At 42.9% G+C, this 26,919-nt stretch overlaps 2 protein-coding genes and 1 pseudogene across 5 annotated transcripts; all 3 read left to right on the top strand.

Moving 5' to 3' along the window:
- Nucleotides 1–87: 87 nt before the first annotated feature.
- Nucleotides 88–3,091, top strand: LOC123467556 (annotated as a pseudogene).
- A 2,887-nt stretch (nucleotides 3,092–5,978) lies between these two features.
- LOC123467550 lies at nucleotides 5,979–23,709 on the top strand. 4 transcript variants are annotated; one of them, XM_045167416.1, is made up of 13 exons: nucleotides 5,979–6,440; nucleotides 11,013–11,186; nucleotides 11,282–11,784; nucleotides 13,759–14,044; nucleotides 15,146–15,410; nucleotides 16,062–16,972; nucleotides 18,317–18,450; nucleotides 18,523–18,667; nucleotides 19,066–19,359; nucleotides 19,456–19,575; nucleotides 19,644–20,145; nucleotides 20,228–20,583; nucleotides 23,419–23,709. In XM_045167416.1, exons 1-12 carry the CDS (start codon nucleotides 6,045–6,047, stop codon nucleotides 20,578–20,580), a joined length of 4,083 nt encoding a protein of 1,360 aa, XP_045023351.1. In that variant the 5' UTR covers nucleotides 5,979–6,044; the 3' UTR covers nucleotides 20,581–20,583; nucleotides 23,419–23,709. The 4 variants fall into 4 exon arrangements, with proteins under 4 accessions (XP_045023351.1, XP_045023350.1, XP_045023349.1 ...); XM_045167415.1 differs by lacking the exon at nucleotides 23,419–23,709 and adding an exon at nucleotides 22,593–22,909; XM_045167414.1 differs by lacking the exon at nucleotides 23,419–23,709 and having other exon boundaries at nucleotides 20,228–21,530.
- On the top strand, nucleotides 23,673–26,797 carry LOC123466441 (alpha-(1,3)-fucosyltransferase C-like). Its single transcript, XM_045167419.1, has 2 exons — nucleotides 23,673–23,855; nucleotides 25,371–26,797. Exons 1-2 carry the CDS (start codon nucleotides 23,688–23,690, stop codon nucleotides 26,631–26,633), a joined length of 1,431 nt encoding a protein of 476 aa, XP_045023354.1. The 5' UTR covers nucleotides 23,673–23,687; the 3' UTR covers nucleotides 26,634–26,797.
- Nucleotides 26,798–26,919: the final 122 nt, after the last annotated feature.

The following is a 26,919-nucleotide window of genomic DNA, read 5'->3' on the forward strand; positions in this document are numbered from 1 at the left end:
AACTAACGCAGTTCGTGCTGACTAGATTAGCATCAAATGGTTGGCTGCAATTTCTAAATGTAAAAGACATTTGTAATTCGGTTCCAGGTTCAATGGCTCATTGATAAATTGAGACGGCCGAAGGTGTCAGTCTGCCTCGTTCGACCCTCTACGCTCACTGGCCCGAGGCTTGCAATGAACACAAACTGGAGCCAGTCAATGCCTCTTTTGGCAAACTCATTCGATCCGTCTTTTTGGGAGTTAAGGACCAGGCGATTGGGCACGGAGGCAAGGATGATTTTGTTTGGTTTTTTTTTGGTTTTTTCAGCCTTCCATTTCTAACAATCGTGACTTTTAATTTGTTGTTGAAACAAAAAAACAAACAAAACAGAGGCCAATTCCAAGTATCATTATTACGGCATTCGCATCAGACAGTCGTCCCTGAATCAAATGTCGGTGGGAGGAATCCAGCCCGCCAGGTGTTCAACGACATCACCCACGACAACTGAGCAAAATAAAGGGCACTCAGCAGCAGCGGGAGCTTGGACGCTACTTCTCCTACCCATCAACAATATTTATATCAAGTTTGAGTTTTTTTTATGTCTCGGTTAGTTGGCGATTTTTGTTTTCAAATCTTTACTAATTCACCGCCAATTAATTAGCGCATCAGAATTTGGTGGTGTTGCTGCTTTGCCTCACTGGCCCGACAAGCCGACAGTAACCAATTGCCGCCGGGCATCGATATCGACGATCTCCAGGCTTTTGTGACCCTTTATCGAGATCCATTGAGGTAAAACGATGACGCTAAAATATTGGATCCACTCGAAAAGTTCTTTTTTTTTTTATTATTATTATTTTTTATTATTTTCGATGTGATGAATGTGACCATTGTTCCCGTTTCCCCACCCTCGGCACAGGCCATGCTGGACGCCGTCATCAGCTTGCAGTTCAACACGGTGGAAACGATTTGGCGCCACTTTGGCGTAGGCGCCAATAACAACGAGGGTCGACGCGTCGGTATGGAAGAGGATCCTGAAAAAATCTTGCCAAAGTATGTTGGAGCAAGATTTATTGGGCTGTATTCATCGTTCCTTTTGCGGGACAACGGCCAACTTTTATTTTTTTTTTTTCTTGTTTTTTTTTTTTTTTGTTTTCAAAAATCCATATACGGCAATGTGATTTATCTTCTCCCTGTCTCTCTATTGAGCTAAACTTTATGTCCTATCGCGTTGCGAACCTGTTTTGATTTTCGTCAAAAAAGCCGATTATCAGTTCTATCAGAGCCTGGTGGAAGTGCTCATACCCGACGTGCTTAGACCCATCCCGGGCACGTTGACGCAGGCCATCCGCAATTTCGCCAAAGGACTGGAAAATTGGCTCTTGGCGGCCATGAACGGTTGCCCGGAAGATATCGTCCTCGTCAAGGTAAAACACGTTCATTCGTTTTAGGAGAATTCATGTGTGAATCGTCAAATGATTTGTTTACGCAGGTGGCGGCGGTTAACGCCTTCTCGCAAACGCTGCGGCGCTTACACTTCTCTGAACCATTTGGCTCAAGCGGCCCGGGCCGTGCTGCACAATTCGGCGCAAATTAGTCAAATGCTTTCAGATCTCAATCGTGTCGATTTTCACAACGTCCAGGAGCAGGTACGCGTCCACAAGACAACGTTGAATTCGTTTTTCCATCTAAAACTGTTGTCTTGTTCAGGCTGCCTGGGTGTGCCGTTGCGATCCGGATCTAGTCGCCTGGTTGGAGAACGATTTCAAAGCGACGCTACAAAACCAGGCAACGCTGGAACAGTGGGCTCAGTGGCTCGAAAGTGTCGTCGATCGAGTCATGAAACCCTACGAGGGTGGGTCGACGCAGGAGTTTGCCCGCGTGGCACGCCAGTTTCTGCTCAAATGGTCGTTTTACAGGTAACTTGACGCCATTGTGTTTAGGACGCCTTTTTCTTTATCTTGTTCTTGTTCTTGTCCAGTTCGATGGTGATTCGTGATTTGACTCTAAGGAGTGCCGCGTCGTTCGGTTCCTTCCATTTGATTCGACTCCTCTACGATGAGTACATGTTCTATTTTGGTGGAGCACCGTGTCGCCATGGCGACCGGGGAGACGTCGATCGCCGTCATGGGCGAATTCTTGAATTTGACGCAGCGCTCAAAAGAAGAGGACGATGTCGGTTCCCCGTCCGTCCCGCCGTCACCCAGTGGCTCGTCGGGATCGCTTCACGTTGGTGTCACGGCTTCCTGTCGTCGCAGAAATCGGGTGCCAACAACAACAGCAGTAGCCACACGAGCAGTAGTCATCATTTGCATTCGATGGCCGATGGCAGCTCCAACAACTCTAAACGGCCAAAACTGAGTTGATTTTACTCCAACACTCAGCCGAAACCCCATCCGTCGAAAGGAAAATCTTGTGCTGTCAAACGTTGCGGCCATCATCTGCTCCTCTTTGCTTTCCTTTATTTCTTTTTTTTTTTTCTATTGATAAAATTGCTGATGCCGCTGCTCTACCACCGTCAAAATTTGCATCTTGCATTTTTTTTTGGCCCCGCACAACTCGTTCGTTGACTGGCAAAACCAACAACAGACTCTCTCCTCTGAGCCATAAATATTTTTGTTTTCTTGTTTTTAATTAGATGGACAACAAGGACATTGTCAGACTAAACCCATTTTTTCTGGGACAAAAAAAAAAAAAAAAAAGAAGAAGGAAAAAAAGAAAAAGGAAAAAAAAAAAGCTACTCGTATAATATTACATGTCACAATTAAGTCTGATTGTTTTGTGAGTGGTAAGTGTTCTTTTATTTTCAGTGAGTTCTTCTTCCAATGTCTTTTGAGATACGAAAAAAAAATGGAAGTGAAAAAGACATGAGGACTTGGGAGAGATCTAGTCGTGTATGCTTAACTATATCATGCCTCTGTTTTTCTCTCAGCCCCCCTCTCCCTACCCCGGTTTAATTGTGACCCATTGTGTGTTTGCTGTGAAAGCTCTTTGTGTTTTTCAAATGGCGGAGAATCGAAAAGTGGGATGGAAACTCGAGTTGCAACAAGGAACTTGCGTGGCGCTACCCATCACAATTCAAGAGGATCTATATGGCCCGTATATGTAGACAGATATACACAACACATTGAAAGAGAGAGAGAGAGAGACACAGAGAGAAAAGTGGTGGTTCCTACTGCTGTTTGCGTGTCGATTATTGTTGTCGGCCCCGTTGGTGATTGCCGATGGGCGGGAACAAAAAAGAGGAACTATGACGTGGAAGGTTATGTAACGTCCAATCATTTCATTCTTTTTGATCAATTCGACTGGGAATCATCTTTAGTTTGTGGACGTTTTCCTCTGTGTGTACGTGTGTGATTGTATGCTCCCCTCACCTCAGACTCTCGCTCCTCTCTGTTGCTGTGGAAACGAAAGAAGTTGGAAAAACACAGAAAGAAGAAAAGACATAAAATGAGGTAAAAAAGGAAAAAAAGAAAAAAAAAATGAAAGAAAATACAAATATATTTGAAACGAAAGAAGAAAAAAATTCCTTTTTTTTATCGTTTTTTTTTACCGTTGAAATAGGTGAGATGTATACTATACCTTTAGAAGATGATGGAATATGCATTTGAAGAAGGAGATTGACTACATCCATCACCCTCTCCCTTCTAACCCCATTCCTGTCCAGCATCCATAAAAAAGAAGTTGTGTGTACGGAAGACGGGCAAGTCGAGTTATATGGTCCGCGTGTGTCTTGTATTTGGCGAGTCATTTCGTATTAGAGAGATGAAAAGAAGCCAATGGAAAAAAGAAAAGAGGTTTGTGGCCCGGTTCTCCTCTTTTTTTTTTTTTTTTTTTTTCGGTCATGTTTTATTACAACTGCAGAGAGAGAGAGTTGGAACGGGAGCTTAAGGATGAGCATCAGCAGCCTCTTGCCTTATTCACGAGTCGCGGGATTTCTCTGAAAGCTTCCCCTTACCATTTCTCTGTGCTGCTGTCCTCTTCAGACTTGACCGAATGAGAGAGAAGGGGCGGGCTCCTAGTGTCTGTTGGTCTATACTTCTGGTTCGGACGGATATATATATAGCGGGTGGGAATAAGAGCTGCAACGGGGGGGCTTCTGTATTTCTGTACACACACAGAGTTGACTGATCGATTTTCTTTCCACACAAACAGCCGTCCACACAAGCCGTTTCATAAAAATGTGTGGCGGTCCAGTTCTCTGCACGCCCCCCTCCTCCCTGAGTCGCTTGATATATTTGTATATTTTAAATTCAAAATATCCTTTGAAATTTGATTCTTTAGTCAATTATTTGTTGGGCAAACTTTTTCAAAACTTTTTTAGATTTTATTTATTTTTTATTTTTTTTTTTTTTTTTTTTTTATAAAGAAAAGGATATGCAAATATCCGACTACCATACAAGGAAGTTGAGCCTGATCGGCTTCTCTTTTAGATGCCTTTGGCCAATCCCTTCACCGAATGAGGAATGTACGGTACACCACTGAATGCAGTTATCGCTTTAGTTAAAAAAAAAAAAAAAAAAAAAAGTAAGCAGCTTGCCCCCCATCATTTTTCAATTTTTAAACCATTCAAAATTGCTTCGCTTTTTATGCCGTTTTCTCTTATTTTTGCGTGACATTGGCTGAAACAAGCGACCGTCAATTGAGTCACCAAAACGCGGATACATACGAAAAAAAAAATGAAGTTAACGACCCCATCGGGAAATTCGTTTCCATCATCCAGCGCACGTGTTTTAACATCCAAGTGGAAGAAGATGATAACAGTTTAACGAACTATTTTCTCTTCTCGTTTGAGTCGACGGCAAAATAGCATCGCTATTTTTTTTATTAATTTGTTTCTCTCCAGCCCCCGAAAAAAAAAAAAAAAAAACAAAAAACAAAACAAAAAACAAAATGGGAATAAATTGATTCAAATTCAGGGGCGGTTAAGGGATCAGGTGGCTCACCGCAGGCGCAGCTTTCCTTTTGTGCGTTGTCACGTCAATAGCAGCAGGTGCCTTGTCGTTTTCACCTGTTTTTAACTCCGCCTTGTATTGGGACGACACCTATTCAAAGCTCATTATACAGTAGACCGTGTGGCCTGTTTTCATGACCTCCCTTCTCATGTAGGGGAGTGCAGCAGCTTCGTTTGCCATTAGCGTTTGATGGTGAGTGGGAGAAAGTCTGCGAACAGAGAGGAGCGACAAGAGGTCAGATTGCGCAGGATCCTACACCGAGAGCGAGCAGCACGCACTTTGGGTGAGATAGAACTGATCCAGCTTCAGTCGGTCTTCAGTTGTGGCTCCTTCCTTTTGCCGCTCCCGTGCCCAACCCGAGAATTTTCCCGTTTTTTTTTTGGTTTTTTTTTCTTTTGTTGTTGTTGTTGTTGTTGTTCTTTCCCCTTTTTCAACTCCTCCCTGTTAGTTTCATTCTCCTTCCTCTTCCGTGTAGACTTGATTTGTTGATTGATTTATTTATTTTTGACTTTTGACAATTTTGGTTCCAATTTTTGCAAGTGCCCCGTTCAGGAAGTGGCAATTGTTGGTTGACGGATGGCCAGCAATCAGCGCGGAATAATAACGGGACAAGCAGCTAAAAGTGTCACGCCTCATTTAGCCAGAACGCCTAGCGATTTCGTTGTCGTCGTCTTTATTGCGGTGGTGACTGTCCAGAATATCGGCGTCAGTGTCGTTGACGCGTGTGAAAGTCGAAAGTCGTCAGCGTTTGCAAACGTCGGCCCATGTCCCAGTGACTGACACTGTCTCTTACAATCAGCTAATTGGCTGATTGAAAGTGTGTGTCGGCAAGTGCGAGTGGAAAGAACTTTGGGGAACAAGCGCCACACACCAAAATAAAGGATCGAATTCAGTGCGAGTTTTTGATGGCGTCTTGATGGCTTTTCTTTGTGATTTCATCGACGGCAACGACTCGCCAGTCGACGACGGTCATGGCATACCAACGGCTCGTTCTAATCATTTCGAAGCTGTTGTTCTTATTGGTAATGGCTACCGGCCAGCCGGTGCGAGGAGCCAGCGCAAGAGCCGGCCCTCCGTCTGTCCGTGTCCTGGCCGTATTCGACGCCAGCGAAATGGCAACAATGGAGCGCGTCATGCAGAAAACGCTGATTGCACTCAACAAGGAAAAAACGGCCTGGGCAGCCGGATGGAATCGCCAAAACAGCGGGATCGGGGCCGCTGCAGATGTCAACATCAGCACGTCGTCGGCCAGCCGAGGCAAACGCAGGAAGTGGCTGGCCGGTGGGGGACGTCTAACAGTGGACAGTGTCACGTACTCGTCGCAGTGGTGGATCAATCAAACGGCAGACGATCTCGATCGTCTCATCGTTTCTCATCGGCCCGTCGCTATCCTCGTTCTGTCAGCCGACGATTATTCCGTTTTCCGTGTCGCTCTCGCCGCCTCTTTGTTCCATGTGCCCGTCATCGGAGCGCGGGCGCAGCGCGGACTCGACGATTCCTCCTTCCGCGTAAGTTTTCCTCTTTTTTTTTCAATTTTTTTTTTATTATTTTTTTATTTTGTTTTCCCTTTCCCATTATCAAACAGTCATTTCCATGTCGTTTTCTTGCAAATGAACTGCACGTCTAATTGACAATTTGGGGTGGGGCAATGGGTGTGGCCTGCAGACAAGGTCCTATAAGATGACACGTGCTACAGAATTTGTGGTTTTAATCTCTAATCGTCTTAATGGCTAAAGGGCGACGCTAAAGAAAACGCCAGACATGGATGCAACAGAGAGAAATGATCAAACAAAACAACAAAAAGTGGGAAGTGAAAAGAGCGCAGACAAGACACGCGTTCGAATTTTGTTCGAATTTTTTTTTTTTTTTTATTACGGTGCGGCTGTTGAGCGTTCAAAAACCCGTGAAGGCGTCGGGAGTGATTTGAAGTCGTGTCTTGTGTTTTGCTTTTGATGATATTGAGACAACTGGCAATACTTTTTCGTGCATGTCTAATTATAGAAATAATCGCCATCCGAAACGCGAGTGTCGTCGACGACGCATCAATTCCTTGATGCGGCCGAATCAATGGAAATGCGGCAAAGGCGACCAATGAAAATATTTAGTCGAAGAAACAAACATGGCGACTGTGCCACAGAGACAACAACAAAAAAAAAGTGATGTTGATGTAATAAGCACACCAGGGTCACGGGGCTCGATGAGCAGCGGACGCGACATCAGGGTGTCCATTAGTCGGCTGAATCACGAAAAGGAAAGAAAAGAAAAAAAGAATAATAATAATAATAAAAGAGGATGTCAATTTGTGATTCCTTGAAGAAGAACACACATATGTACTTGCATACACAGTCGTGATTTCATTGTCGAGTCGCACCCGCCGTATACCAGAGCGCATTTTCCGTCCCGCGCGTTCACCGATGAATGAAGCCTTCCTATTGGTGACTCTTCCTTGGGGATTCTTACGAGTGGAAACTGGTCATTTTCTCCCGACCTTCTTTTATAAGTAATGGATCTTTTTCTTTTTTCCTTTTTTTTCTCTATCATGGACCCTCCCCCTCCCCCCTTTTTATCCTTTTTTTTTTTTCTCAGAATTTTCCGACTCGTCGTCTGCGATTCGTTTGAAGACTTTGTGATTCTATTATTGTTGTTTCGGAGGCTTCATCAGTCTGATCGCACGGTTCAATTATTCGAAAAAAAGCGACTCGTATCATCGAATTCATTTACATTTGAGATGAAATTCCAACGTAGTCCTTTTCTTTTTTTGGCTATTACTTTTCAAATACTTGGTTACTTGTTATGGGCAATGCTCCATCGGCCATCCCGACTTTTGTTGACATTCCTATACCACATACGAAGGGGCTTTCATCTTGCTGACGAGACTCTTAAGCGGATGCAATAATGTACCGAAAGAATCAGTCGTTCTACTCACAAGTCTTTCTTCATTGGTCGCAGCGCATCCATCGTTTGCTGAAAATTTGTCGCATTTGCCAAATGACTTAGTGTCCGGAAAATGTTCAAATGGGGTAAGCCCCTCTTTTTAAAATCGCTCTCGCGCTCCCTTTATCAGATTCCAACACACGGCATCCGAATTGATCGATAACTCCGCCCATGGAATGAAAAGGCTCCTTTTTAAGCAACAACAAACAAAAAAAGTGAGTCGATAGAATTTTTTCTTTTTTTTTCTTCCGTTTTTTAACGTCAAGTTATGAAACACATTGCACATCTACGGGGTTCCTTAGGCTTTGGAAAGTAATCTATTTGTGTGGGTTTTTACTTCCATCGGAAAATGGACTAGAAATGTAAAAAGGAAAAGGGTCCGATTGACGTCACTAACCACATTGAACGCAAACCCACAAAAATGTATTTAAAGGGTCCCAAAGAAATAAAAAAAGTTTTTTTGTTTGTTTTTTTTCTTTCCCTGCCGTCTTAGCGTTTATGAGGCACCGAATAACTATGCAACATTACCAGTCAGAAGTAGTGCGACTCCTAAATCCTAATCATGTTGGGTGGTCGTGATGCAAGGAATTTCGGTTAGGAAAGTCATGGGAAAAAAAAAAAAAGAAACGAACGAAAAGTTTTGTCGATCCCCTTCGTCTCTTGCATGGAACTAAATGCGTTTCTTTTCTTTTCTTTTCTTTTTTTCTTTTTCAATATTTCTTTATAGGGGGCTATTTTAAAGATTACATAATAATCCTGAAATGTCTCTGTCTGCCTTGTTGGCTAATTTTCAATTCAAAGTTGGGTTTTCAATCCTTCGATAAGTAGCCGATTGATGACGAGCTTTTACCATCAAAAAGTCTTGCAAATGTCTTTATTTTCTTAGGGGAAAGGGAAATTTCTTTTTCTTTTTTTTTTTTTTTTTTTCTTACCACATATGACGATGGTAGATACTAATAACAATAGAAGCGTGGCGAGGAAAAGAGAAAAAAGAAAACGTAGACGACGCCATATCTCTCGAACGATCGATAGATTTGCCAGTCGTTATAGCAGTAAATACAAGGGCCTCTGGAAGAAGCAAATCTATCAGAGCATCTTTATATGGCGGCGACGCATTATTTTTTGTTTGTTTTATTTTTTTGTTATATATCTTCATAGTTATGTCTGTATTTTTTATGATTCATACAACATGATTATTTATCAGCATTTCGAAATGTTATGAGATCAAAACAATTGGACGTCAATGTTTATCCAATGTAGATATCCAACGGGACACACACGCGCACAAATTCATCGTTGGACGGCTCTTAAAAAAAAAAGAATAATAAAAGAAAAGTCATTTAAGAAAAAAATAAAAAATAATAAAAAGGAATACGTTCCGCGTACACATATTCACCGGATGTAACATACTGGATCTTGGATGAGCTTGTCGATCCTGGGCCAAGATAGCGACTGATCGATGGCTTTCTTCCTCCGTTTGTGCTTTATCTACGTCCCTCTCGATCATAAATTACATGGCCGATGTCAAGAACGCACTTGACGTTCATAAAACAAAGAGACGATGATAAAAACAGCAGGTATCATCAGCCAAAGTGAGAAAACGAATGTTACTTGCAACAAAGTGGGTTTTTCTCTTGTCCTTGTTTTGCTCTAACTCCTCCCCTCCACACACACACACACACACACACACACACACACAAAATCGAAAATGTTTGAGATTTAGCGTAATACGGATCATTTCCTGTTGCTCATCCACCGTAAATCTCTCGGTTGTGCCTCATTTTGATGGAGAAAAAAAAAAAATCTACAAAATGTCATCGACACCGAACGTGCAAGACTTCCTGTCGAGTTTATTTTCCTCCATCTACCCCCCTCCCTCCCCTTTTTTTTCTGATTGATTCATTTTCAGTGAGGCGCGATCGTGTACTGGAAATGCATCCGAAAACTTGCAACTCACAAATATTTAAAAAAGAAAAAAAAAAAAAAGAAAGATCTCGTTCGTTTTGCAGTTGATATAAAGGGACGGCGTGTGTGACATGGAACGGGGTTTATTATTGCCGAATGCAAACAAGAAATGTAATCGATATAATTCTATTCGGATTTTTTAAAATGTGAATTCCAAGTCTCGCGCGAACAGTTGCCATCGGTCGTAGAGGAGAACTAAACTAGTTTTTTTTTTCTTCTTCTTCTTTTTCGCGAACGGGATTTGAAAATTAGAGCCATGACGTTCATCCCCTGTTAGTTGGATCGATAACGGGGCGACGGACTGATGGATAGTAGATGGCTCTATAACTCGTTATCGGGTAAAAGAAGAAAAGGAAAAGAAGAAAGCTTTGTATCTCTTCTAAAAGCTGTACACATAAAAAGCAAAGGAAAAAAGAAAGAAAATAAAAAAAAAGCTTTAAGGCTGCCCCATTTTCTTCATTCTCCCGTTGCTGCTTCCGTCAAGCCCCCGCAAGGCTTTCCGCTGAGATGCAGTCGAATAATAATAATAATAATAATAATAATAAAAATAATAATAATAATAATACTAACACGTTCCCAAAAATAAATGTTGTCTGATTAATTTTTAGGCTAGTTTTATTTGTGTCTGTGCGATTCAACGATTAACAAGATTGAAACTATTTTTTGAATTCGGATGCAAAAAGGTGGCCAGGATGTGCATATCAATTCGATCGTTACGAAACATTGTATCCTCGATTTCAGCCAGGGATTTCAGGCCGAAAATAATGAAGCGAACTTGGGGCGTGATGCAATAATTGAATGACGGGTCGCAAAAAAACAAAACAAACTAAATGAGTAGAATTTGATCTCTGGCTTTGACTGTGTTGTCTTTGATGAATCTCGCAAGAAAAGAGCACGGTGAAGTAGGAGATGTGGGGAGGGAGCGATGGAGGGAGGGAGTATTGATCTCCTGGGTGGTGGTTGTTCCATTAGGAAGCAACGAGAGATTGCATCAAAACTCTCTTTGACGTTCACACAAGCCGTTCCGCTTGATGTTTTCAAAGCTAACGGACAAGTCCGCACCGCACACTGTAAAACGGCACTATTTATTTATTTATTTTTTAAAAAGATCGACATTGAGAATGCCTCCTTTTAGTCTATGCTAATTGATTGATTTGATCATTTGTTTTTCTCTTCTGCAGGGAGTTTCACCGTTTTACGTCGGTCTCAATCCTGGTCCCCATCATTTGGCTTCCGCTCTTCACCACCTGCTGCTGGCCAACAATTGGCTACCCCTGACGCTGATTGTCGACGATTCACTGGATGCCCAGAAGATCCGGCAAGTCGTTCAACGACATCCGTCCAACGTCGACAAGGTAAAATTGTCAAACTGTTCCCTCGAAATCTACGTTCAAAAATAAACAAATAAATAAATAAATAAATAAATAAATAATAATAATAACAAATCCAGGTGATGGTGGTGACGGTGAACAGGGGCTCAGCTCCACACCGGATCCTTGCCCAGCTGAGCGGTATCCAGCAAACGACATCACTGGTGATCGCCTTCTGCTGCGAGCCTCGTCTAGCGTCGCTCATTTTTCGCGAAGCTCGACGACTCAACATGCTCAACGGCGATTGGGTGTGGCTGGCCTTGGAGCAGGCCGTCTCGGACTTCCATCACCACTGGACGGATGGCTATTCACCGGCTGCGGCTGGACGATTGCCATCCGGCGGATGGACGGCCGATGGACAAGACGACGAAGACGACTGGCCACTTGGCTTGCTCGGCCTCGTTTCTCAGCAACCGCTACGCCTGACCAAGCACACGATGAAAGGCTCGCTGGCCATCATCCATTCGTCCATCAGGGCCAGTCTGGCCGTCCATCAGCTGCAAACGTGGCTGGATTCGTGGACGAACGAGACTAGCGCCACTCATCACATCCAACGACTGCAAGTGGCTAAAAAAATGGACAGGTACTTGACAATTGACTGAGGACAATCATCGACAAAAGGGACACAATGGCATGATGTTGAAAGGCGAATAACAATCACTTTGCTCTCATCCTTTCGTCAACTGTGTGTGTCTGTGTGTATGTGTAGAATTCCTTTATTTCGCTCTGTCTATTAACCTGATTGGACTGCATAGTCTGCGCGCAAAAAGGAAGAGCAACACAAAAAAAGGAGGGGGGGGGGGGGGAATTCTGTTTTTGTTTTTTTTTCTTTTGCCTCTCGCATTTTTGTGGATTGCTTTTGGCTTCGTTCATTCGGCCAGTCCAATATATTTTCGTTTACAACTGGTCTGGGTCTATAGATGGCCCAGACGATTCGTGCCCTCCCATCAATATAGTAGCTTGCTAGATCTAGATGAAAATTGGCCTGGTCTGTTTGTTTTTTTTTTGTTGTTTTTGTTTTTCCCTGGACATGAGCGGAACAAGGGGGGAGGGGGGACTGAACAACGGGACCAAGCATTTTTAGTAGAAAAGAAAAAAGGTGTTTAGATTATTCAGCAGTAAGGTCATCACGCAAGTTAAGAATTATTAATAAAACACAAGTGAATTTAAAAAGAAAAAAGATGGACGATTCAATCTACGTTGTATTATTATTATGTAATCATGCGAACAACTATTTGTGAGTTTGTTCGTGAGTTGACTCACGATTTTCTTGAAAAGTGTGGGTGGGGTAACCCCCAAAAAAAAAAAGAAGAAGGGGTTGCTGGTGATGGTGATGGAAGTAGAATATTAAGGGAGAGATAAAGAAAAATCTTTCTCAGTGTGTGTGTGCGTGCGTGCTCTATGAGTAGGCCTACACACATACAGACACGGAAAAATTCTAGCTCGGGCGGGCGGATCAATAGCTTCTTCTTCTTCTCTACTCACTTTTCTCGTCTACTGCAGGGGCGTGCAAAGGGAAGGCGGATGGTTTTTCCGGGGAAAAAAATAAAAAGGAAAATAAAACAAAACAGAACATGCCAGACCCTTAAGAAGATGTTGATGTATAGTCTATTTATATAGAGCTAAGATTCTCTATTATGCGTATTGACGTACCGAAAAAATGTAAGCTTTTCAAACAAAATCCTTCTTTCTTTGCCATAAGAAGAACACCAGATTGCGAATGATAATTTTAAAAATCGAACGGAAAATTAATTGTACTCTGAAAATCAAATTTCTCATTTTTTCTGTTTTGGGAGGGGGGGAGGTTCCAATTGTAAATAAAAATGATTACGTTCTTTACTATTAGAAATAAAGTCGCCAGTTATCTAATGATTCTATTAACTAATTGTTTCTCTAATTGAAAAAACAAACAAAACAAAACAAAACAAAAAAAAACTGTGTCTTACGTAAAACCCCAGTCGCTAATATTTCATAGTTTTCATCCGTCCGAACTTCCGAGAACGTTTCACCGTTTGTAAAAGATTGAAGGGTAGCGGTGTGTTGCGTCCTCTTTGTGTCGTTTTGTTTCGCTGTTTTTATCGTTCCGGCAGTTCGTTCTATCAAAAGAGGAAGAAGCCAAGCGGAAGAAGGTGGGCCCTGTGGTGGACAATCCCCGTTTTAAGCTGGCCCTTGAGAGAGAAAGAGAGAGAGAAAGAAAAAAAAGGAGGGATTGCGCTAAAGTGTGTGTGTGTGTGTGTGTGTCTACAGTGTCTACAGTGTCGCCAAGTAAGAAGAATAGCATGTGAAAAGACGATGTTCCAGCAAAAAGCGGAAGAGGAGCGATGGGCGTTGTCTTTCTGGAGTTTTTCTTTGAAAACAGCCAAGCAAGACAATCCTGCAGATACACAAGACAAACTCGATTGTGTTTTGTTTTTATTGTGTTGTTTTTGTTTTGGGCGTTGCCATGTTGATTTATTACATCTAAAGTCTTTAAGGTTTCATTTTCTTTTTTATTTATTTTGCGGAGCCGGAGAGGTTATTTTGTTCTTTCCTCCTTTTCTCTCTTTTCTTTTGATAGCGAGATCCGATGGCGAGTGAAAGAGGCGCTGGCTGGCCGGCTGACTTACGACGGAGGCGGTAAAATCGACTGTGCTCTGAGAGCCAACTTTGACGTCATCAATCTCGTCCCGGCCGGACCTTTCTATCCGAAGAGCAGCGCCAGTAATACGAATGGCGTCGGCGCCAAATCGACCAAGACATCAGCATCCTCTTCTTCTACTTCCTTGACTTTGACGAGACGGCGAAGACACTCCTCCTCAACATCCGACAAACATTTTGGCAACGCCACAGCACCATCGCCGTCGGTCAGTTATGTTTTGATGACGCATTTCTTATTTATTTCGCTGCTTAAATTTAGCAAATAGATAGCGCAAGTATATCTAACCAAATGGCCAGCCCGTGTTGACGTGCCAATCGGCGGGTGGAGCGCCATCGATTCAATATCTACGCAAATCAGAAGCTCGCAAACATTTCCCCCAACTGGCCAAGAGCCTTTTTCTTTTCTTTTTTTTTTTTGATCCAGGCAAACACCAAATCGTTTTGTGTGTGTATGTGTGTGTGTGTGTGTGTCTTAATATTCCACGCACATAGACGAGACGCTTGTGGGCATTGATAGAGCGCAAAACTTTTTCTGTATCGCTATTTGCCAGGGCGCATCACGCATCCAGAAGATGTTTGTTGATGAGTTCTCGCAAGCGATACACAACCAGCGAAATTCTGTTCGGCCAAAAATGGGCAAAAATCAGACGTTTTTCTTTGTGCAATGATAGAAGTGAATGATTGGTATATCACGCTCCTTTTTTGGCCGGACGATGGGCAGCAAGAAGCTGCAAACAGCCTAATGGGAATTGTATTTACATATGTGAGATACGCAGCCTTGAAGGGATCCGCTAGTTGCTGGATGGCGAAATGAAAAACAGCCGGATATTACAAGAAAGACAAGCAGAATAATCCATGCGCAATGAGAGCGACGCTGAGGGAGTTTGCGTGCCGATATCAGTCTTCGAATCCATCACCCCATCCAGCAAGGAAAAAAAATCTAAAAAATAAAAGACGAATCAAATGTTTTCCTCTTTGCTGTGGGTCTGTGTTTGGTTGCAAACGCAGCACTCGCATCCGTCATGGATGTCTTGGATATATCGTAAAACAGCCGACGGACCGTACGAAATTTTTATGTATCAATGGCACTTGAAAAGTCCCTAGACCCTCTAAAGATCCTGATGGATGGATTTTTCGTATCTCTTCCATCTCTTTTTTTTTTTTTTTTTTCTTTTTTCTTTTTTTCTTTTTTCTTTCTTCTTTGGCGGGTCAGGAAATTCCGCTCTGTTTTTTTGTTTTTTTTTTGAAGGAACATTTAAATTCTCTTTGTTTACGGATCTCCATTTGTTTTGGGAAAAAAAAAAAAGGAATTGTTGGATGAAGACGATGAAGATTTGCAGGATGAAGAATATCCATCGGCGGCTGAGGAAACCAACGCCGCTGGATATGCCGATGAATTGGATGCTGACCAAGACGATTCGGATGGACGAAACAACGGCCAGCCTGTCGTCATATCAACGGGCGCTGATGATGCAAGTCTTTTAAACGAACCTATCGCAGCCAAAGATCCTCTCCGTCCGCCCATTTGGCAATCAGTTGGCAACGTCTCTGGCCAGGCCGTCACGTTCAAAGGTCTGTACCAAAGAAAAACATTGGTTTGTTTACTTTCTTCTTCTCCTTTTCTTTTTCAAACTAAGCAATAATAATAGTAAAACAAAATAAAAATAAAAAAATAAAAAATAAGTAAATCCAGCTAACAACGTTCGGTTTACTATGAGAGATGCGCCGTTTGTTGGTTCTTTTTTTGTTGTTGTTGATGTTTGAACATTGCGAAAACTGGCTGACCGTTACCCAATCACCGTATGGCTCCGGGGCTTCTTTGATGGCTCCTGATGTCATTTTAGCTGGTAAATGGCACTCGACTCTTGTGAGAGAGTCAGAAAATCTCTGTGATAAAAGCCGTGCTTTGCCCCCCTTCCCCTCCACTTCACTTTGCGACGAGTGTGTAAGATACAGTTGTGTTCCAAAGTCAACGAGGGGGAGGAGCTCTCAGGAGCTTGGAGCCAAGTTAGCTTGAGCTCAAAGGCTCATTCTATTAGTTTGTGCCTGGCTGTTTTTAACCGTACCTGAAATGTAGGCAAGTTAACTTATTCGAAAGACGTGGTTTCCACCCTAGAATATCAGATAGAGTCCGGATAACTACGTAACAGCAGTGGTCCGCTATAGCGTGGCTGTTGAAAAAACCATGTTCTTAAATTGGGTTATTACAATTTTGAATTGCAGGAGTTCAGTGGCCTGGCGGAGGTTTGGCCGGCCCTCGTTCGCACAGCCGACGGGTGTACCGTGTGGCCACCATTTTCTCGCCGCCTTTCGTCATGGAGACGGAAGTGTTCAAGGAGGACGACGAAGAAGAAGAGGAGCAGCGTTGCCTGACTGGCGTGCCTTGCTTGCGGGTGACCACCGGTCAGAAAGACGAGCTGGCCCGCATTTTTGGCGACTACGAAGGCGCCCAGCTGCACAAGGGCCGCTCCTACAATCTGACGTGTTGCTACGGCTACTCGATCGACTTGATGGAGAACGTGGCCAGCGATTTGGATGTGAAATTTCAAGTGTACGTCGTCGCCGACGGGCAGTGCGGCAGTGCTAAACGACAGGCCGGCAACGACGGCAAGTGGGACGGAATTGTAGCCGATTTGCGTTCAGGGGCTGCCCATTTGAGCTTCGCTCCTCTGAGCGTGACGTCCGCCAGGAGCGAAGCCATCGATTTCTCGATTCCTTACTTCTATTCGGGGCTGTCCATCTTGCAGGCCAGCAAGATCAACAACGATGATGTCCCTCTGCTGGCCTTCCTCAAACCTTTCCGTCCCGATCTGTGGATCGGCATCTTCGTCAGTCTCAATCTGACAGCGCTGGCCGTGGCCATCTACGAGTGGCTCAGTCCGTTCGGTCTCAATCCGTGGGGTCGACAGCGGACGAAAAACTTTAGCCTTGCCTCCGCCCTTTGGGTCATGTGGGGCCTCCTCTTCAGCCACTTGGTGGCCTTTAAGGCACCCAAATCGTGGCCCAACAAGTTCCTCATCAACGTCTGGGGCGGATTCAGCGTCATCTTCTTGGCCAGCTACACGGCCAACATTGCCGCTCTCTTCGCTGGCGTCTTCTCCGAAACGGCTGTCACCAATTTTCACGATCCTCGCGTGAGTGCCTCCCCCCCCACCCCCACTTTTTTTGTTTTTTTTGTTTTTTGTCTCTTGTTTTTGTTTTTGTTTTTTCTTTCTTTCTAAAAGCCGGAAATTTAATACCAGCCGCAACTGCCATCCGTCAAACGGTGGATAAAGTCAAGCTAAACAATCAGTTAGAAGTGAAGATTGGCTTTGATGGTGTGTAGGGCGGACGTGGAGCGGAAACAGGGCCAGTAACAAGATGGATCATATGAAAGCTTTTCTTTCTGGTCCATGCGAAAACATGTAGAAAATGACGAGCGTACAAGCGAAAGAGAAATCTGGCGAAAAGACGATTGAAAACAAAACGAAAAATGATAAAAGAAAACCATAGTGTCGTATACTAATAAACACCAGAGATTTAGCGCCGGCTGATGATATCGATTGACAAGGCAAGCCATTTTTGATTGGTTTCTCTTCATCATATTGCCCGTCCTGTGTTATCCGTCTGTCCTCGTTGATCCCACGGAACAAAGCCCACCCCAAAACACACTTCTTTTATTGTTTTTGTTTTTATTATTATTTTATTTATTTTTGTTTTGTTTATTCCACAGCCAAAAGGGCAGGATTGCTTGTACCATCTTGGTGTGGGATTTGTATTTCTGACATCCAATCACGGGGGAAGGCAGGCCGTAACGATCCCATGTCCGGAAAAATCTTAGTTAATAAGACTCTTGTGATTAATGAGACAACGACCATATTTAGTTTAGTTTAGTTTTTTTTTTCACTTTCTCTTTACCAAAAAGACAAGGGCGAGTTCAGAATAATTTAAATTTCATCTTTAAGAAAAAAACGCCTCTAGAACTCACAATAATTCGAATAATCTTTTTAAAATTTTTTTTAAATAATTAACGAGAAAAAAGAAAAGTCATACGCTTCATTTCGTGTTTCTTTTTTTTTTTGTTTTTTTGTTTGTACCATTAACTTTGTTCATAGACATGATTTTAAAAAATAAAAATAAAAAAAGTTCAAAGCGTTTCTATGGTTCGCCAATGCGCACTCTAGTGTCTCATTGGATCATTGATTCGCTGCGAGAACTGCTGTGTATTAATAGGTTGTCGATGTGCGATGTTTCAGCAACCGTTTTCATAAACTTATCACGCTGCGTGCGCGTGTGTGTGTTAGGCGGACGATATCAGAGTGTAAAGGCTATTACATGTCGTGAAAACGCGCTATGAAATAAGAGGTCAGGGCAGGTCGTTTAAAAGATTTGCGCACTTGCCGTGTCGTCGTTTTGAAAATGGCGCCGTTCGCTCGATTGCGTTTCCGATTACATCATCTTGCAATAAATCAAGTCATTTTGGAAAACTTGGAAAATAGTTGCTGAGCCAAAAAGTGGGCACCACGCGCAGCTCGGCTGCCCAGCATTACGCCCAGAAAACGAATCGTGGATTGGCTGAGCATTTGGAACGGTTTACCGTGCCCAACCTGGAAGAAGGCATCGCCCGACTGAGGTGAAACGAATTTGGATTCAATCCCTTTCACTTTGGCGATTTTCTGTTAACATTGTGCCTATTGTTGGACAGAGACGGACGGCTGGATCTGCTCATCGGCGACACGCCCATACTGGATTATTATCGCGCCAATGATCCCGGCTGCACGTTGCGAACGGTCGACGTCATCGAGGAGGACAATTACGCCGTTGGCATGACCAAAGGGCTACGATTGCAGGTAAGATGTCACACTCGTGTTATAGACGCTGCAATCACCGTAACAAAAAAATAAATATCTATAAAAAAGAATCATAAAAAAGAATCAAGATGCCAATCAAAAGATTGGTCAAACGGTCTACCGCACGAATCGATGCCGTTGTGTTGGCCGGATTGTGGAAGTCCTATGTTTATAACGTCATCTACGAAGCAAAGGCTTCCTGATTTATATCCCTCTCCGTAATCGGCGGGAAACTAGGGGACACACACACAAAAAAAAAGATAAGGAGGTTGTTGTTGGGTGGGGTTGTCGGGGAAGCGATCGATGGGATCTTTATTACACAATACTGTACGACTGTTGTAACGATTTCTCTCTTTGCTTTGAAATAAAAAACAAAAAAAAAAAAAAAAAAAAAAAAGACGAGCATTTCGTCTTTGATTTCCAGCTATTCAACATCCGGCTACATGGATGAATTGAGGAGCAAGTGGTACAGTTCACTGCCTTGCTCGCGTTCGGCTCACGACGCTTACCGACCTCAACCGCTGGGCGTGTCGGCTGTGGCGGGTGTTTTCATCCTTTTAGGATTCGGTATCCTCGGTGGATGTCTGATTCTCGTCCTGGAGCATCTCGTCTACAAGTTCGCCCTGCCCGTTCTACGTCGACAGCATAAAGGCACCATCTGGCGGTCGCCAAACATGATGTTTTTTAGTCAAGTAATTTGCTTTCATAACATTTTTTCTAATAGAAATCTCGATACAAATTCTTTGTTTCTGTTTTGTTTCATTAAAAAAAAATGTATATATATTTAGAAACTTTATCGATTCATCAACTGCGTTGAACTGCTATCGCCTCATCACGCAGCCAAAGAATTGATGCACAGTTTGCGTCAGGGTCAGATCACGTCGCTGTTCCAGAAAAGCGTCAAAAGGGTAAAACTATTTTAAAACGTTTTAACAAATTGGATGAAACTAATCGAATTGAAAAACGATCGAATCAGAAGGAAAATGAACAGAAACGTAGGCGTAAAAGTAAAGCCCAATTTTTCGAAATGATACGCGAGGTGCGTCGCTATCAGCAGGAAGAGAAAGAAACGGAAGTCGCCGACGATGAAGAGGATGAAGAAGAATACGACCACCATCACAGAGTGGTGGACGAAGAGACGGGCGAAGGTCTGGCCGACGATGACGAAGAAGAGAAGAGGCCGCAATTTGCACCTCCGCCTCCAGCTGATTATGGAGACGATTGCGGAGACGATTCGACGAGCGTCGTCGTCGTTGTTGCCGGACAAAACAAAACGCCTTCCAGCGATGATATCGCCGTCTACAACTCTCAGATGCCTATCGTAACCGATTCGCGGTTCACCGTTGATCCTCCATTACCATCCAGATCGTCGGATAGCGAAAGGAAATGGAAAATGCAAATGGCTCAGAGGCGTCGATCGTTTAGCGCTGACGCTCTGTGTGAACCTGCCCACATCCATCAACAAAGACGTCGTCAAGGTGGTTTTATCAATTTCGTTCGTGCACACTAAACCAGTTTACCCCTTTATAATTTTGTCTTTGTTTTTGATTGGCGCAAAAGGTGTGAGATTTGCCGAGAGTAGTCCGAGTAGCAGTAGCAACAACAGTAGCGAGCAGAGTCTAAGCCAATTGGAAGATGGCGTTGCCGGCGCTTCTGCTGGATGGGACAATAGCGAAGACAATTCGTCTTTGCTCTGCTCCATGGTGGACAAGGCGACGTTGAACAAGCTGACCAAAGAAGACTTGCTCCTCTTGTGGCAAGCTGCCGAATCTGATTGGTTGGCCAAAGTGCGAGCGTTACGCAAACAGAGGGACATTCTTCAGCTGCGCTATCAGCACGCCAAAGCCGTCAGTCAAGTAGCCAATCCTTATCAGGCTCCACCAACACCTCCACTCCCCACCATGAAGTTTTAAAAGGTGGGGAAATATAAAGAAATCCACTAACCATATGCAAACAACGAATAACCACACAACATTTGTTGCACCCCTTTTACACCTTCCCGAATTGGTTTTGTCCCTTTCAAACGGCCTGCATTGATGAAGCAGTTAGTTAATACTGTAACAAAACAAAAAAAAAACAAAAAAAAAAAAGACAAAAAACAAAACAACAAAAAAATTATTACCCTTACATAATAACATTAGTTCACTTTAAATATAGGAATAGAGAAGATTAAATGACAACAATTCTGTAGGCTAAAATAATTGAAAGGAAAAGAATATTGGTTTTCTTTTTCTTTGCCAGTTCATCCTTCTAGTTCATAATTCCAGTAGCTTAATGACACATTATGGCAGTTGTATAAAATTAATTTTCAACGCATGTTTATATCTATTTATTGGACGTCGATTCAGCGGCAAAGTTTTTATTATTGTTGGTTATTGTAATCTAATAGAAGAAACGGAACGTGTGCGTGGGTGATTGAGTGCCTGTCTGTGTGTTACATGCAGTTAAGATTGTTGGACATGGAGAGACAGTGAGTGCCTCTTGTTTCTCTAGATATGTTGGAACGCGCTCCTCCTTTTCCTTATAATGTCCCTATAATTTTATTTGACGAAAAAATCGATAACTTGGTCTAGCTTCTCTTGCCGAGGGCACTTAAATACAACCCTCCCCCCAAAAACAAAACCAAAAAATTAAAAAAGGAAAAAAAAAAAATGAAATTTGCAATATTTTGGACGAGCTTCAGACGCTCCTTTGATCTCCAGTCTATTTAAAGGACTTATTTATAATTACGTTTAAACCCATTAATAATAATAATGACGATATGCACTGAATAACAGACGACAAGTAAATTCGATCCGACGTATTGAACTTGTACATTTGCAAACATTAACAGAAAATAAGGCAATTTGAATATACTAACAATTAAAAAAAAAGAAAAAAAGAAAAAGAAAGCGTTCGTGTGAATTACTGATCTGGGATGATGTCTAATGGGGTAGTGCTCGTATGAAATGAAATAGTAATAGGATCAATCAGACATCTTATTGAGTATTCAACACATGCCGGGCGTAAAACCCCGGACTGGGAATTTCTGCCAGCCGTTGCCTTGCACGCAGCTTTCGCTTGATTTTTGCGTACTTTTTTTGTTTTTAAATGAGCGTACGTGACGTAATCAACTATTGAATTAGTTAAACAGAGGGGGGGGGAAATGATACTAGAAATGATGATAATTCCTCTGTATCCTTTAACGACAGTTCGCTGTGCAAAAACTACACTTTTGCTCGAGGGCTTTCGGCTGAATGAGGTAAATCTTCTTGTCAATTTTGGCAAAACAAAAGCTGAAAAATAACGAGGGGTTACAATCTCTTCGCACTAACTGAGCTGAAAAGGCATTGATTTTTCTTATTCGGTGCCAAGGATGACTGCATTGCCAGCGGAATTCTAAACCGCATCGCAAGATGCACATCAATTAAGCCAATGTTTATGCGCAGCACATCGCCACGCCTTTCTTACTTTGAACATTCCGCGATATATGAAACTCGATCTATTATGTACAAGCAAAGCGATAGCGTAGGCGACTTTGATGGCCATCTAGGCGATGCTTTCAGGTTCCTGAGTGCGAGTTCGAAATTCTCACGATCGATATTTGCGTACGTGGAACCAGCCTTGCAGCACCTACCCCGCAATCTCATCAGATCTGGTGGGTAAATATGGCTGCACAAAAACGAAATAAAAATAATACAAAAGTTTGCTATCCCTGAGCTTTTTGAAATTGTTTGCCTGCACAGTAGTGGCATTCGGGATTCTTTTTCTTTTCACGCTTGACGTCTACACAAGAATTTGTTCACGCCAAGTACCAGTCAAAGCAGGGCGTAAGGTGTAAAAGCATCTTCGAAAAAAAAAAAAAATCTTTTATGTATTACAAGAGTGACGTCCAGTGTTATTACATTTTTCTTTTTTTTGTTTTCTTTTGTTTTTGCTTTCTTAGGTTTTTTTTTTTTTATAAAGTTAATCCAAAATGGATGTTGACGGCTGATTTTTCATGAACCTTCCAAAGCCCCCTTCTGCTTACCCGTGCCGGATTATGGAAGGTGGCGCGTGATAGCTGCAAGCTAAATCCAACATTTTTCTTTTTTTCTATAGGCTAAACGTGAGGTTTGTAGCCAAAGGCAGAATAACGTGAAACCCAAAAACATAAACAAAAATCCGGTTACAATTTTCGTTTGAAATGAAAATACTTGTTTTAATCCGAATTTCTTGTATTCAATTGTCACATTGGCCGATAGTAAAATTTAAAGTTCCGTACTTTTTGTCTGGTATAACATAAAACAAAACCAACTGTACAACATAACGAGACCACTAATTATAAATCCTTTCTAGAAAGCGATAACCACAACTCACGTTTCATTCATGATCGTTCCTTCTCCCTGCCAGCGGGTTGTAGCCGGAGGCGACTTAACGAAAAGTGATTTTAAAAAGGTCTCCCTTCCCTCCATTTTTGTTTTAATTTTATTTTTTGTTACTTTATTTTATACTTTTTTTTTTGTTTTTGGTGTTATTTGCCACGTCTATCCTCGTCTTATATAAGCTCACTCTCCAACACGATGTCAAATAATTCACGAACGACGCGATGAGCGCGTTCATATAACGAACACCAGCAAGTTAGAAACCGTGTCCCGTTACGTCCCAGAAACGCCGTAAAAGAAGATAAAAACAAACACATATTTATATTTAAAATCCCTTTTTTTTTTATTCTCCTTCTTTTTCTTTTTTCGTTTTTCTTTTCTTTTTGTTTTTTTTGCTTTTTTCAAAAGAGACTTTTAGAGAAAGGAAGAGATATAATACACCGCCGCCATGCCCCGCCACTGTATAATAATTGCGCTGTTGTCGCCGAGCAGGTTTTCTTCGCAGTCTCGGTAGAACCACGGCGGACGCATGGTGTCTGTTGCCCGCCTCTCGCAAACATTCCCTGTCCCCATTTTTTTTTTTTTGTTTTGTTTGGAAATCGTCGCAATAAGTGAAAAGAGTGCATCTTGCGACGCAGTTTGATGGAAGAGGATCTTTAAACGTAATTTCACCATAAATGTTGAAGCAGCATCACAGCAGAAAGAACACCTTCTGCTGTTGTCCGTTACCATCGCGAACGCTTGTACGTTGGCTGGCCACAAGCTTCATCGGTGGAGCGGTCATCGTCCTCTACCTCTTACCTGCCTACCGCGACCAACATCGACTACAGCACCACCGTCGACAAGTATACATTTCTATTTTGTCCTTGTTCCCCATTTTTAGTGTTCGTTTATTCCAACTTTCGCCGTTTAAATGTGACGTCACGTATTGACTGTTTAGAAACGCTGTCCCTTTGACCCGTAACATATCACACACGCGACCCGTAAAGATCTTTTTTGTTGTCTGCGGGACGGCACACACATCCGTGACTATTGAATTGCGTGCAATATCGTTGCCATGGGAAACGACCAACAAGAACCCGCCGCATCAGCCACCGTGTATTTCATAGCGGAAGTGGTTTAGTAAAAGGACGGGAATAATAACTTCTAAAAAATGGGACCCTTTTATTCGAGCTTTTTTAAAAATGAAGAATAGATCCTCGAACATCTATCTCTCTGATGAAAAATCAACAATGCCAACAAGTTGGAGGGTGAGGGAGAAAAGACTGTGTTTATGTGTAGCATCTAGTTACTGTTCAAGCTCAGCAGACCGTGTTTTCTTGTGTGCCGTCACGTGTTATATTATCCAGAGAGAGGAAACATCAGTCAAGAGACGAATGAAAACCTTCTTGGCCCATTATGAAAATTTCTTTTTGCGGAAGAGAAAAATGCTGCTGTCTCGCTTCATACTGCACATAATCGCCCTGCTATGAAAAGGCGACGGCTTGTTTCCTTGTCCCTATATTTCATGCAGCAAAACTCTTTCTCTCTCCCATCCGAGCTCCCATCATCGGGCTGTCAACACCATGCGCTTGCATCGTTATATGAAAATCACTCTGTTGACTTTTGCCTGACTTTCCCCGTCGACATGACCTAATATCAAGCCCGTAATGCCCGAGATTCAACATGCCGGGCACGTTTTCTCCCCCTTTTTTTTTTTGTTTTTGTTTTTATTTTTCTTTCCCTCTTGTTTGCGAGGAAAGTCACGCTGATGGGCTAATTTTATGTTTCCGCTCCCGCGTTTGGTGTACACAGCGCGAGGATCGATCCTAGTCCTTATTTTCAGGATTACTCAGTTCATCCGCGGAAGGCTTTTTCACCCCTTAACATCTTTTGCCCTCCATGATTGCTGTTCTAGCCGTTCTAGCCGTTCTAGCTAGATTTCAAATCTTTTTCTTGTTTTTTACTCACACAATCCATCAGGCAGCGGTAGAGCTGCTTTATCCGATATGCACTGCAGGGCATTTCGCGCAAATGTACATAATAGAATGGTGTTTCAGTTTTCTTTTTTAGTCTCGCTCAATAGATCCGCCTCAAAGCTTAATGCGGAGAAAGATAGATGTATGGGCTGCCTGCTAGTCTAAGATGGCTCTGATGTTGGAATGTTGGAAGAAGAGATCTATAATGCCTGTCGGATGTGTTCCATGATTCTTTTTTGGGTGGATGGCAGAGAGTGCATCCATTAGCTAGACACAGTGTTTTGTAATGGATGAAACTAAAGTTTCCTCTCGTTTATTTCACACAATGCACAGTCAACTCGCTATGTGCGTTCGACTGAAATGAAAAATAATCCAACAACGATTGGTCGATATCGCTTTCAGGTTCCATCCATCGACGGAATTTCATCGTTGACTCAAGTGCTGCTACTGCCAGATCCGTACGGCGGCCAACAACAACAAATCATTATTCTCTACTGGACCAAATATTTTGACTTGAACGATTTCGATGTCGGGACGGGCAGGACGCCTTTTCTGAGAGCCCGGTGCTCTTCCGCCGCTTTTGATGGCCAGCAGATGAGAGCCGGCTGCTGTTGTCTGACTACGACGGACCGTGGGTTGTTGAACCGCAGCCATGCCGTCATTTTCCACGCCCGTGACCTCGATCCTGACGACTTACCTCCACCCGGATGGAGGCATCCACGCCAGAACTTTATCTTCTTCAATTACGAATCACCAGTGCATACTGATCTGGCCAAGCTGAGACTGTATTTTAATAATTACTTTAACAGAACAATGACTTATCGGCGTGACTCGGATATTGTCAGCCTTCATCCTTACGGTCGCATCCAGTGCCGGAGCGCGACATCCAGCAGCCATTGTTTAGATTTCCCACTTTCTTCTCCTTCCGTTGCCGCCAGAAACGGAAGCTACGTTCAGGACGCTTCCGATTCCGCAGTTCCGGTTCGAATGGATCTGACGCGAAAGAAACGAACAGCCGCCTGGTTCGTTTCAAATTGCCTGACAGACAGCCGCCGTGAATCGCTGGTCCACAACCTGTCGCTTTTCATTCCAGTCGACATTTACGGAGACTGTCACGGAGGACGTCCGTGCCGCAATCGACCCGAATGTGACCGCATGCTCAGTCGCTATTATCGATTCTATCTCAGTTTTGAGAACTCTTTGTGTCCGGATTACGTTACGGAGAAACTGTATCGAGCCCTAGAACATGACACGGTGCCAGTAGTTTTTGGCGGAGCTGACTATTCCCTTTACCTTCCAGCTGGATCGTATGTGGACGCCAGGGATTTCGATAGCCCACAGAGTCTGGCCGAGCATCTCAAGAAACTGATGGTCGACGACCAACTTTATTTGAGTCACTTTACTTGGAGGAGGCATTACGTAGTGGATCCAGCGCCTTTGGATGGATGGTGTCAGTTGTGCAGATTGCTGAGCGATCCCAACACAAGGCCGAAGACTTATCCTGACATTGCCGCCTGGTGGGCTGGACGGAGTAGCAATCAATCCTGTTTTCCACCTCCAGTATCGCTCGTTTCCCTGGAGCCGACGGATGAACCCACGAGAGACTCTTATTCAGCAGACTACGTCCGTAAACTAGTCAACAAACTACGCGAGATTGTCGTCTAGGGGATGGAGAGAGGAGATACTATCATTGATCATTACTGAAATACACATACTTTTGTGAAAGTTTCAATACAAATTGTGCATAACGTAATTTATGGATAATATTTTTCAGTTTCCTATGTTGTATACTTTGAACAATTACATCAAATACAAACATTTATGTCGCGGTTGCCAACTTTTTATCAACGACCTACTTTTATCTACCAAATATTCGTATGCTCTTAAAAATGATGGAAATGACGATGATCTTATGAACGTTGTTATTGGCCTTTTTTTTCCCCCTATTTGG

Source organism: Daphnia magna, unplaced genomic scaffold (genome assembly GCF_020631705.1).
Source record: "Daphnia magna isolate NIES unplaced genomic scaffold, ASM2063170v1.1 Dm_contigs191, whole genome shotgun sequence".
NCBI classification, from domain to species: Eukaryota; Metazoa; Arthropoda; class Branchiopoda; order Diplostraca; family Daphniidae; genus Daphnia; species Daphnia magna.